This window comes from Orcinus orca, chromosome 7 (assembly GCF_937001465.1).
Source record: "Orcinus orca chromosome 7, mOrcOrc1.1, whole genome shotgun sequence".
NCBI lineage: Eukaryota > Metazoa > Chordata > Mammalia > Artiodactyla > Delphinidae > Orcinus > Orcinus orca.
Window position 1 is genome coordinate 109419490 of NC_064565.1, and position 13941 is coordinate 109433430.

The 13941-nt window shown below is 36.0% G+C and overlaps 1 protein-coding gene across 17 annotated transcripts in view; it reads left to right on the top strand.

Moving 5' to 3' along the window:
* The window catches only part of MFF (mitochondrial fission factor), a 34721-nt gene that overhangs the window by 7342 nt on the left and 13438 nt on the right, over positions 1-13941 (top strand). For 12 of the 17 annotated variants that reach the window (XM_004262623.3, XM_033426248.2, XM_033426244.2 and 9 more), the window contains 3 exons: positions 432-601; positions 9068-9156; positions 11901-11975. In XM_004262623.3, coding sequence (XP_004262671.1) covers positions 432-601; positions 9068-9156; positions 11901-11975 — 334 coding nt within the window. The remainder of the gene's footprint in view (positions 1-431; positions 602-9067; positions 9157-11900; positions 11976-13941) is intronic. The other 5 variants (XM_004262625.2, XM_033426267.2, XM_049712033.1 and 2 more) reach the window with 1 other exon arrangement.

Genomic DNA, 13941 nt, shown 5'->3' on the forward strand with positions numbered 1-13941 from the left:
TGTTGCTGTATCAGTTGTTCATACCATTTTATTTCTAATATTCCAGTGTGTGGATAAACCACAATTTGTTTATACATTCACCTGTTGGTGGACATTTGGGTTGTTTCCTTTTTGGTGCTATTAGGAATAAAGCTGCTATGAAGACATGTGTTTTCATATCTCTTAGGAGTGGAATTGCTAGATCATATTATAAGTTATGACGTTTAACTTTATGAAAAGCTGTCAAGCTATTTTTGAAATTGGTTGTACCCTGTTATATTCCCATCAGTGACATATGAGAGTTTCATTTGCACTCAACAACACTTTGTATTGTTAGTCTTTTTAATTTTAGCTATTGTTAGTAGGTGTGTAATGGCAAATACATTTTAATAAAACCTATGTCTTTTAAAAATCTCCCTCCTTTCCTTTTTTTTTTTTCCCCCTACGCTTAGGAAATAATGAAGACATTCCATTTTCAAGGCCAGCAGATCTTGACCTTATACAGTCAACTCCCTTCAAACCTCTGGCACTAAAAACACCACCTCGTGTACTTACACTAAGTGAAAGACCACTAGATTTTCTGGATTTAGAAAAACCTCCTCCAACCCCTCAAAGTGAAGAAGTAAGTGCTAGAGTTTTAACATCATCTGAATTTGAAGTAATAGAGACAGAAGCAAAAGTTAAAGAGGAGTTAAGAGGCTATAAATCATATCATTGGTAATATGTAATGGAATCCTTTTGCATGGAACATTGATTACTTTAAATTCTGGCTTATGAATACCCCAAATGAGATACTATGCTGTTGGGTTTTTTTTTAATTTAAATATTATATTTCAGGAAAATGACAATTTTGTGGAAATCATTAACATTCATGTGGTCTTGAAGGATGAGCTTTTATGGCTGGGAGTTACACTTTAAGCAATACAGAAAAATTTGGGAAGTTTAGCATGGGAAAAAATTAATGCATCACTTTGTTATAAAAGCAGTCTGGCAAATGGCAGAGAAAGCTCTTTTTTCCCCTTGATACTACCTATTCTCCCTGCTTGCTGGAAAGTTTCTACTGAGTTAGTTACCATGTTGTGTAATGTTAATGGCCTTGTTGACCTAAATATGATAGTATATGGACTAATAAGGTATTAGTTGCAAAGTTCAAATCTTGCCTTTGCTGTTGATTCAGGGCCAATCTTGTAAGACTCCTTTTCTGTGGTTTCTGTAGTTGCAACTTTTTCATTATAACTTCTAAATTCCTGTGTTGTCATGATGCTAGTTTAAAACAGTGTGCAAAGATATGTTTTTATTGATAATGGAACTGCCCTTGTCTTTCATTTTTCATATAATCCTTTCCTAAGAGGGTAAATCACCCATATAACCTACGGGAGTGCAGTTTCCTAGTACTAGGTATGACCTTTTCTTAGGTTGGAAGTTTGAGCTGAGGTGACTCAGATAATACACTCCTAGGTGCCAGTTTAGACATTCTAGGTATTTACTCGGTGAAGAGTACTAAATTTGAATGTTCACACGATGAAGAGGCACTAAGGTACTTGCAGAATTGTACTGATATTTATTTAACAGACATTTTTTGAGCTTTTGTGTAAGACACTGTGCATTGAGACATGGTTCCTTTGTAGTGGTCTGTGTATAATATTGTCTTGGAATGAGGATTCTGCCAGGAGAGAAACCCTCCCTTTGATATTCTTCAGGTTTTGTTTGTCTTCTGATCTTTATGCTCCCACCATTTTAGACACTTGTGCCTACTTGGTGTGAATAACCAACTGAAAACAAGACGAGTACTGTCTCTCAGGAGACCTAGGTTTTAAGCCCATGTTGGGTTTACTCCTGCTGTAATTGATATATAGTCAAATGTGATAAATGTCCAAAGTGTATAGCACTGGAGTGAAAAGCTGAGGCTGAGAATTAACCTAATTTTGAAGGCCTACTTTGCTACTTATTAACCACATAACTTTGGGCAAGTTATTTAACAATTCCAAGGCTCATCTCTAAAATAATGATAAGAATAATGCCAACTGCATACGATTATTGAGAGAATTAAATGTAATAATATGTGTAATATGTTTAGTACATGTTCTAATTGATGTGAAAAGTTCAATAGGTACAAATATCATTGTTGTGAAAATTAACATCCTGTGGCAGAAGATTTGGAAGCATCTTAAGTGTCTATCAACAGATGAATGGATAAAGAAGATGTGACATACATGCACACACTCACACACACACAATGGAATATTACTCAGCCATAAAAAAGAATCAAATTTTGCCATTTGCAACAACATGAATGGACTTGGAGGGTATTATGCTAAGTGAAGTAAGTCTGAGAATCTAAAAAATACAACTAGTGAGTATAACAAAAAAGAAACAGACTCACAGATATAGAGAACAAATTAGTGGTTACCAGCGGGGAGGGGCAGTAGAGGGGTAAGGGTTTAAGAGGTGCAAACTGTTATGTATAAAATAAGCTACAGGGATATACTGTACAACACAGGGACTATAGCCAGTATTTTATAATAACTATAAATGGAGTATGACCTTTAAAAATTGTGAATCACTATATTGTATACCTTTAATTTATGTAATATTGTATATCAACTATACTTCAATTTAAAAAAAAAACCTTTGGCAGGGGCCAAATCCTGAGATGTAGGAGAGGAGTTTCCGATATTAGTACTAGTTGCCTATTAAAAGGAAAGCAAATGTGATGATCTGTGCTTCAGTCCATAGAAGGGTCAGGTGGCCCTCAAGAGGCAATCAACTAGTGAGCAGAGGAGAAAAGGGAAGGAACCAGAGTTCTGGTAGCTTCTACAAAATGGATTGAAATGGAAGGGTAGTAAGGCCCTGAGTGCTGATAACATTGATTATTCATTCGGATGCTACTTAGAATATATCAAGTAAGATTCCCTAAATCATTTATTCTGTAATAATCATTTTACAACATATGCCAAGGTTTCTCAACCTCAGCACTATGACATTTTAGACTAGATAGTTCTTTGTTGTGGTGAGGGCTGTCCTTTTGCACTGTAAAATATTTAACAGCATTCTTGAGCTCTATCTACGAGACGCCAGTAGCATCCTTCAAGTCATGAAAATCAAAAATGTCTCAAATAACCAAGAGGTGGAAACACCCAGATGCCTTTCAGCTGATGAATGGATAAGCAAAATGTGGTATATCCATACAGTGGAGTATTATTCAGCTATAATAAGGAATGAAGTACTTATACATGCTACAACATGGATGAACCTTGAAAACGTGTTAAGTCAAAGAAGCCAGACAGAAAAGGCCTTATGTTGTATGATTCTGCTTACATGAAATATCCAGAATAGTAGTTGACAGGGGTTTAGGGGAGAGAGTACTTGGGACTGACTGCTTAATCTTGGGGTTTCCTTTTGGGGGGATGAAAATGTTCTGAAACTAGATAGTGGTGATGGTTGCACAACACTGTGAAAGTTCTGAATACCACTGAATTGTATAATATATATACTTTAAAATGGTTAGAATGGTGAGTTTTGTGTTATGTCTATTTTATCACAATAAAAAGACAGAGAAGATGATCTGCATACATTGCGAGATGTCCCTTGGAGGGAAAAAATCACACCCAGTTGAGAACCACTGGCCTGTGGCAAGAAAGAAGAATACCTGAAGGTGACTTATGAGGAACACTATACGATTTTTGTTTAAAAGCCTGACTGATACAAGAAATAAATTTGCAGAAAGTAACGTACTGACTTCTTAAACTGGCTTGAAGTATCCAAGTGAACATATGAAGAGGCCTTAAAACACGAAGCATATAATCCCCCTAGCTCAGAGAGGGTTTATAAAATCTGGAGGTAGAGGAAATTGATGAACCTTTCAATATGCCTAATCTCTGCTAATATTCGGAAAGACCATTGCTTGGTGATTCTACCTACAGGGAACTAATAAAGCAACTGTGCAATAAACCATCTGATCTGGCTATGAACTGCAAAGTACACAAATCATGACAGCTCTCAGTGTTCTTAGAATAGGTTAGGCAGTGTGAATGAGGAGAAAGAGGCTGTGACACTGACACTACCTCCAGATGGGAGCCCGTGAGAGAAGATCTTCAGAGAACAAAAAGGAAGAACTGTAAAGAAAAAGAGTTGGAAAATATGAGGACTTGACACAGCTTTGAAGCAGTGTGACCCAGTAAAAAATCTGGACTCCATCAGTATATCCCATCACTCAAGCAGTGGTTTTCTTTGAAAAAATCAATTACAGTAAATGGCCAAGAGCTTTGTGAGAAGACCACTGAAGTGGGAAGAGGAAACAAATTGGACTAAAGACAGGTTATAAGAGCTTTTGCCTGAATTGGCAACTTCTACTTCAAAGAAGAGAAGGATGAGAAAGCCATTCATTTTTGCAATAAATCTGGAACAGCAGTGAACCCCAAATGTCCCAAGAATTGGGAAGATTGGTCTGTATAAACCCTGACCTGGTTTTGGAAAAGAACAAAGGCAATGAATGTTTTCAGAAAAGGAAGTGTATCCAGGCCATGCAAGCTTTACACAGGATGCCAAATGCTACAGCAACCATGTACAAAGTGTCTAGCTCAAGGGCTAGGAGGAAATATATCCAGCTAGAACTGACTGCTTTAAAGAATACACTTGGAAAGCAGCTGCTCTAGAAGCTGTCATTAAGGACAACACAAAGGCCATGGGTGTCTAACAGAGGGCTCTAGATCTGTAATCCAACAGTCTGTAAGGACGTAGCAGGTGGTTATCAGTGCCGAGTGATGGTCCAGTTCAATTGCCATGACAACCTCTAGGATGTGAAGTGAAAGTACATAGTTGACCTGAAGTGTAATGAGTGACTTAGCCATATGGCACGTCCTAAAACAAATGTGGAATTGGGAGATTGGGATTGACATATATACACTGCTATGTATAAAATAAATAACTAATGAGAACCTACTTCATAGCACAGGGAACTCTACTCAGTGCTCTGTGGTGACCTAAATGGGAAGGAAATCCAAAAGAGAGGGGATATATGTATACATATGGCTGATTCACTTTGCTGTACAACAGAAAGTGACACAACATTGTAAAGCAACAATACTCCAATAAAAATTAAAAAACGAAAAAGAAATGCGGAAGGACTCCCGGACACTCAGAAGGACTTAAAAGGGTCCTGGCAGTAGCTCTGAAAATTGAGAAGCTGATGAATGGGGGTCTCATCACAATTTGGTGATGGTTTGTTTAACTCCCTTTCCTTTCCCCTCCTGTGGAAAGAGGAGCTGGGGCTGTGATGAGTAGAATGGAGCAAAAGGGAGAGAAGAGGAAAAAGAACAGCTTAATTAATTGTATGTATGTATACACATTCATCCATGGAAGATTCAGAGATGTGCACTCACATCCTTTGTGCAGTTACTGTTTCATGGCCCTATCGCATGGGCATTGTATTCACTGCTGACACATGTATTCCATGTTTCCTTCCCATTGGGTTAATTATTTTTCCAGGTAGTTTATTATTTTAAATTTTGGACAGTGAATATGTTTTGGGGGGTAAGACTGTTCACCCCGATTGTTTGGCCCACATTTTTAACTCTGCTTTACCTCTTCCAATAAAAGTCCCACAGCAATTCACAGATTAATGTCTCTGAACTATTATTTTTAAAAAGAGGATCAGTATCCATTAATTTGCTGAATAATTCTATTCAATAGTTATATTTTTTTTTATTTCTTAACTGAAAATGCAACTAACTTACATACTATTTGAGGATAAATCTCCATTTTTCACTGAGATTATACCAAATGATAAAATGGAGGATTTCCCTTTCTCTCTCTGGACAGAATTAAAAGAAATCCTTTTCTTAAAAAGGTAAAATTGTTTAAAAAATACTAAAAAGAATTAAAAACTGCCTAAATGAAAGGCATAACACAAACATTTCAGAAATCAGTTTTCAATCTTAGTTTTTGCTACAGATTTTCTGAGGGTTGTTTAGTAATCACAGTGGTTATGAAGAACTAGGCTATGGTAGGATCTATGTGCTTGTAACACTTACTGGTTGTTTTAATATAATTACAGTTTTTTATTTTGTATGTGTTGAGAAGTAAAACAAGTGTCTTGTTAAAAAAGGGAGTACACGGGAATCAGTATATATATCCGAAAAAAAACAAAAACACCAATTCGAAAACGATACATGCACCCCAGTGTTCATAGCAGCATTATTTACAGTTGCCAAGATATGGAAGCAACCTAAGTGTCCATCACTAGATGAATGGATAAAGAAGACGTGCCATACACACACACACACACACACACACACACACACACACACACATAATGGAATATCACTCAGCCATAAAAAAGAATGAGATTTTGCTGTTTGCAGCAACATGGATGGACTTGAAGGGCATTATGCTAAGTGAAATAAGCCAGACAAAGACAGACACTATATGGTATCACTTATGTGGAATCTAACAAATACAGTAAACTAGTGAACATAACAAAAAATAAGCAGATTCACAGATATAGAGAACAAACTTAGGGTTACCAGTTTGTGGGAGGGATATGAGGATGGGAGAGAGAGAGGTACAATAAGCTACAAGGATGTATTGTACAACATGGGGAATATAGACAATATTTTGTAGTGACTGTAAATGGAGTGTAACTTTTAAAAATTATATAAAAAAATAAAAACAGGGACCAGTATAGGGGAAAATACTGAGGCATCTGAGCAGATTCTTGAAGGAGAGACAAGCTCTAGATAAATCTAGAGAACCAGTAAACAAAGACCTCGGGGACACTGATTTGTCCAGGATTCTGTGAACAATCGAAAGTAACTCAGAGTATAAGCACATTAGAGGAGAATTTTATGCCTATAATTAGACACAGAAGACCCTGTGACCTAACTTCCAGGAAGTTACCTGAAGCTTGGAAACTATTTCTCAGCCTAAGGAGTGCATGTAAGTTTTGTAATGGGTAATCAATGCAGGATGGTTCTGAATGACATTTTAAAACCTTGAATTGTCAATTGGATCTCAATAATGTTGGGAACAAATGTAATTAATTTTAAAAAATCATTGAATTGAAAAAACAACCATCATGATTGTGAACTAAAGGGGAAAGTATTTAAAGATCACCGTGTTGCTTATCACCTCAGGCAGTATCAAAGTTCTTTGGTATTACAGTATACAGGCTGGTCATATGAAGGCATAACAAATATATGCTTTTGTCTTATGTTGTCTTTTTCCTCAATATGTTAGTAATGTCGAGCTTAATGTTCCTGTTAAGATATAATTTAAATCGGGTCTCAAATGGCGAAAATAACAGACCTAGGATCCTCTACTTTGTCAGGTTATGTTGGAGTCATAGACTAATTTGTCTTGTCCTGTCTCTTCCTATCTGCTGAATGTTAGTTCTTACCACATAGCAGGAGGAACAGTTCTAATATAGTAGGAAATTCATCTTGATCCCTACAACGTGGAAGAACAGTTCTCTAGAAAAAGCAAGCACAACTGTGCAGTAGGTAGGCAGGCAAGCATCAGTGGGATTCTCACAAAGCAACCCAGTACTGCTCACTATGAGTAAAGTGTATTTGATTGTGGAGGTGCTAGTTTTTATATATAAATGCCTTCAAGTAATTTTGATTTTTGGTTTAACTGTGAAGAACTCTTGCAGTAGGCTCTGAACCGACTCCTTTTCTGTTTTTTTTTTTCTTTTGTTTGGATGGGTAAATGGTTTACAACCATAACCAAATCTAAACCAGTCTCTGAAATTATGTGCTGCATAGTAGTTTTAAGTTTTGCTGGCATGAAATACAGGATTTATTCTGCTTTGATGGTGCTTATAACCTGATAATCTATTCCCAAGTCTTTGAGCATTAATAGATACTGGGTGTGCATTTTTGAAAATCTTAATTATCAAGTCCATTGTTTCACACACCAGTTGTCCTTTACAGTAAAGTTCAAATTTCTCTTTAACCATTAAGTTGCCATGGGTGTTTGTAGTAAAAAAAAAAAAGATGAAAAAAAAATTCTAAAAAAGAAGTGAAGTTAATGATTACCATTGTTCTAGTTATCTATTGCCCCTTAATAAGCCACCCTACACTTAGTGGCTTGAAACAAAAACAAATAATTTTGCTCATGGATTCTGCGGGTGAGGTATTTGCATCAGGAATAATGAGGAAAGCTTATTTCTGTTGTATATTATCTGGGCCTAGGCTAGGAAGTATCAAAGGCTGTTTATGACTCACACAGCTTGAGGCTGCAGTCATCTAAAGGTTTACTCACTCACATGTCAGTTGATACTACCTGTTGTGTGGACCTCAGCCAGTATTATTGGCTGGTGCACCTACACATGGCCTTTTGTGTGGCTGCTTGGGCTTCCTCACGTCATGGCGTCATTGTTCGAATCTCAAACAGCTCCCCTGGGGAAGGGGAAAAAGGCAGAAGCCTTATTGTTGTTTATGACCTAACCTCAGAAGTCACATTGTATCATCTCTGCAGCGGTCACTAGAGTACCCAATTTCAAGGGAAGGGAACATAGATTCTATTCCTTAATGGAAAGAGATCAGTGATAACATTTTGTAAGAAGAGCGTGTGAGATGGAAGATTGTGGCTATTTCTAGAATGCTAAAACCTTTAAGCTAGTAAAACTTATTTTAAGTCTAGTTTTCAGATATCCAACCAAATCTGAATTTGTTTTAACCCCAGAAGCCAGGAACACTTACTTGAGTACAAATATATCCCATGTCCTATAGTGTTTGTGCCTTTAAAAACTATTGTAAATTGTTCTTAAATAATGTAAGTATATTGTATAAATTATGATAAATAAAAATATTAATAATTGTACCAAGTAAGATTGATACTTAAAAAGAAACTAGAAGTAACTTTTTCTGTAAAGAAGATAAGCATTCCTAAGTTTATCTGCATTATAATAAGTAGGGTGTTCTTTTTTTTAACATGTCTACGTGTAATACACATACCTGGTAGCAATTCTTGGTTATTTCTTTGTAAATTTTGTGGCTAGTCTTTGATAAAGGTCCTTTTGATGCTAAGCAGTTACTAGGCTATTAAGAATATTCTCTATTCCTTTCCCCTTCTTTGTGCCTAACAGATCCGTGCAGTTGGCAGGCTAAAAAGAGAACGCTCTATGAGTGAAAATGCTGTTCGCCAAAATGGACAGCTGGTCAGGACTGACTCCATGTGAGTAGAACCACTAAGCATTGTATCTCCTTCATTAAGTTTTCTCCATATACTGTCTGTCCTATCCTTTTCTAAATAATTTATTTCCTTTTTTAAACTCTCAAATATTAAAAAAAAGAGGAGGAAGTGTATGTTTTATGCCTAAGAACCTGGAGAAAAAAATAATTCTAATAGTGTTTGAAATCTACTATACATTTACATCAACTTTATATTTTTGCAATACTCTTTATAGCCTTAAAGTCTGACCATTTTGTTAGTTGTGAGAATTTTTCAATCCTGTTATCCTCTTCTATGTGTATGATAGTCTTCTATAAATATGATTTGCTTACTTTGGAAATTTCCTATAAAGTATACTTAAGAAAAATTGATAAAAGTAAGTGCTCAGTTCTATGTAGCCTTCCAAAATGCTTATCTAGCTTATAGGTTGGGGGGAAAAATATAAAATAAAAGGAAAACAATTTATTAAGGAAGCATCTTTATTTTCAAGTTACTCAGTTTGTCATAAGATTATCACAGGATTAGCCCTTTCCAGCTCTGCTTCTTATGAGCCATGGTAAACAATGTAGCGTAAGCAAGTCGAATTTTTTTACTTTCCAGGATTAATTTTTAGCTCTCTGCCTACTGAGTCATTGAATTCCTGGATCCCTGTCATTTTCCAAAAATTTAAATACATTAACAGACTATTTGTGTCAACCTTTCTTGCTCATTTGGTTACATTATACCCTGATCTTAAAGCTACCCCTCTATAAGATGTTTTAAATTGGGCAAGTGCTTTTTGTTGTTTCATTAAAATTAATGGGTTTTTAAAAATAAAATATCCCTTTAAAAACTGGTCAGAATTTTAAGTCTCAAAGCCACTGATGATTTAGTTTGTTAATGTAAATTAATGTTTCTTCCTCATTAAATTTTCAGTCAGTTTTCATAAGCTCATTCACCATGAACCATATTTGATATCAAGCATCATATTAGCTTCTCAAACTGACTTTTATTTTTGGCCACACGGCACATGGGATTTTAGTTCCCTGAGCAGGGATCAAACCTGCACTCCCTGCTTTGGAAATGTGGAGTCTTAACCACTGGACCACCAGGAAAGTCCATATTAGTTTCTCTGGGAACGGCCAAAGAATCAGATGATACGTCTCTCACAGAGCTTGCAAATCTAGGTAAAAGCAAAACATTTAAATTTACATACAAAATAACTAGAGCACAATGCAATTATACTATTTCTGTTAAACCATATCAAGTTCTAATTCAGACTTGACTAAAGAGTATAAGGATGCAGAAGGGATTTTGATAGGGGTAGGATCTCTCTTTTTTTGTGTTAGGTGCAAAGGAGAACTATAACAGTTCTCATTTCTTGGGGAAGCTTTAAATGTCTCCTCAAGTAGTTAGAGTTATTCTGAAGGGGTATATAGGAAGATAGTAAGTTTAAAAGAATATATGTCTCCTTCAGAGAAGGCCTATCTGCAAGGTTCAAACATTATTAATATGAAGTTTTTATGATAACTGTATGTTTCCCTGAAGGTACCTGGCTTACAGTGATGTCAGCCAGTCCATGGAATCCATTTTTCTAGAATATATTCGATTATGTTACACAAATGGTGAAAAGACCATATAATTTATTGTGAAGGTAGCTTCTTGATATTTAGTACCCTCTCAGAATGATTAAACTTACACCTGAGGGCTTTTGTTGTTTTCTATTTGTAATACTTTCTAGGCACCAAAAGTTTCTAATAAACTTTCCTATTATATAAAGATATGGCTTATTGTTTAGGTCCGTAATTACTTTGAAACTTCCCGTTAGTGAAATAAAAACAGGACTGTTTTACTATAGCATCATTTTGGGGTTTTTCCCCCACAAAGTATATATTATTGATAGCTGAGTTAAGTTGAAGAGAAAGGAAACAGCTCTATTATATATAAAAACCAGCCTAGTGAAGTATGATTTATAGTAAATGATTAGTTCATAGATATTTTTGCAGTTACCTATAATGTAAGTCCTCATAACAGAAAAGGTTAACAAAGTTAACTAATATTTGAATTCTTTGTTTCTTTAAGTTGCCTTAATGGCATTTTTAAATAAAACAGAATCTCATGTTTTAATTTTTGGTAGTAAAAATAACATGAATATTTAACTATACAATTTTTGCAATGAAATGCTTACATTACTCAACCATACTTTTTGTTTTAGTAGTTATTTATGTTACCGTTACCTGGTAACATACTTAACCATCTTTTTGTTAATAATGTAACCTTGCCCTTTCTTCTCCTACCATTATTAATTTTATCATTTATAATTGTATTCATCTTTAAGAATCTACATTGAGTGAACTTTAGAATTTTAATACAATGAGCACATTATGTATTTAATGTTGGCAATGTGGTAAGGAAGAAACTATTAATATAACATGGCTGTATTTTACCTCTACCAAAGTAATTATTAGACTCTTCCTGTCTTTACCTACTGTAGTCTTTTCTTTGTAATGTGAGATTACTTATGTGTCATTGTGCACAAACCATTGCCTGCCTCCACTTTATTTATTCCTTGGCTTTAAGAATAGAAGTCTATATGGGTATAAGAGCAGAAACACTGGCCTTTGTTTTCTTATTTACCTGCAAGAGACAATAGGATTGATTATTGTCAGCTATTGACACAGAAACAATTGACCAGTAGAATCGTATTTAGCTTTCTGTTTGTGTTATAAAAGCTGAATATATAAAAAGAAGCATAATTATTATTTAAGGTGGCACAGATCAGATTCTGCTCCAAGAAATAAAATTTCAAGGTTCCAGGCACCGATTTCTGCACCGGAGTACACGTAAGATTTTATCTGCTCTGCTTTTCACAAATAGGAGTTGTTCTAATTTTGCAGGCTTTTTGTTATACTAATATTTCACCAGGTAATTGGCATGTAATGCCCTAATTCTTTTACTGTTTGGCTTTTTAGTACCTCTGTTTCAGGATTTCTCAAGCTGTCATCATAACACTTTGTCAAGAAAAGAAATAACTAGACCAAGGAAGTTATGTATGATTTTGGGTGTAAGGGTGAAAGTAAAAGGGAATAGTTTACACCAAGCATCCTTTTACATTTCCTTCATTTTGCTCTGGTTGGCACATTAGTCCTCTATAGATTCAGTTGAACGAGGTTCAGTGATCCCAATCTTTTTGAAAATTTTAGCATACTATCTTTTCTTGTTCATTTTCACCCAGAAGGACAAAGAGTCTGAGTGTAGTTTGTCATTAAGTTTTTTTTTTAATTCCATAGATTATGCTTTGGAAGAATATTTTGAGATCATTAAACCCACTCTTTCTGTACATGTGCTAGAACTAGGTGTGGGAATGACTGGCCTCCTAAGGGGAGGGGGCACTTTGGCGTGCAGTATAAGATTCATCAGCTAATGTAGTTCTTAAGTATCAGAAGCCACTCTGGCAACCAATGATTTTTCTCCTGTTCTCATTCTCTTGTTATGCTTCTAAGAACTAGTCAGTTACCTTAGTGGCAACAAATTAAAGCTTTCTCTCTATTTAAAATTTCAAAAGAAATTTTATGGTACAGAATTTGTACCATAATGGTACAGAATTTGTGTTTCAGTGAGAATTTTTTCTCCCCCATTTTACTGTTTTACCTTTACTGTATTTTTGGAAGAGGCTGGACCCTCACCAAAGAGATAATCCTCACAGTTTGAGAAACACTGTTCCTATGACAACCCACGCAGAAAGAGGTGTTTGACTTTGGACTTACCTTGTAATAATGACATAGTTATGCCAAGTAAATCTTTTAAGTTTGAGTTCTGACATTGGCTAGTGTTGTTTACTCAGCAGTTGTGTAGTAAGATTTCCTGTAAGCATGAGAGAGAGCTATTACTAATGAAATAGCATGGTAAATGTAAGTGCTTTCTTCAAAATGTCCTTACCTTTTTTTTTTTTTTTTTTTGCGATACATGGGCCTCTCCCATTGCGGAGCACAGGCGGTTCCGGACGTGCAGGCTCAGCGGCCATGGCTCACGGGCCCAGCCGCTCCGCGGCATGTGGGATCTTCCCGGACCGGGGCTCGAACCCGCGTCCCCTGCACCGGCAGGCGGGCTCTCAACCACTGCTCCACCAGGGAAGCCCGAAAATGTCCTTATCTTTTATGAAAGAGAGATAAAACAGATTTTGCTGTTTTATAACATTACTAGGATCAATTTATCATCAACATGCATTTTTACTAAATTACTAATATCATACCTTCTGCTTAAATAATCTCAGTGCCTTCGCAATATGTTTACTTTTTCACAGTAGTTCATGCGTCAAAACAAACAAACAAAAAAGCCAAAAAGTCAGTCCACTTTGGTTGGGTGGATGCGTGGACAGAGACGAAACTCAACTCTGAACTGTTTCCTGTCACAGTTGATGCCAGTGCTGGACATCCCAGCTAGCGTCAGACCAGTTGCTAAAATGGGGCTTATTCTTTTTCGATCTTAAATTTTTTTTTGAATTTTATTTTATTTATTTTTTTATACTGCAGGTTCTTATTAGTCATCCATTTTATACACATCAGTGTATACATGTCAATCCCAATCTCCCAATTCATCACACCACCACCACCACCCCTGCCGCTTTCCCCGCGTGGTGTCCATACGTTTGTTCTCTACGTCTGTGTCTCAATTTCTGCCCTGCAAACCGGTTCATCTGTACCATTTTTCTAGGTTCCACATATATGCGTTAATATGCTATATTTGTTTTTCTCTTTCTGACTTACTTCACTCTGTATGACAGTCTCTAGATCCATCCACATCTCTACA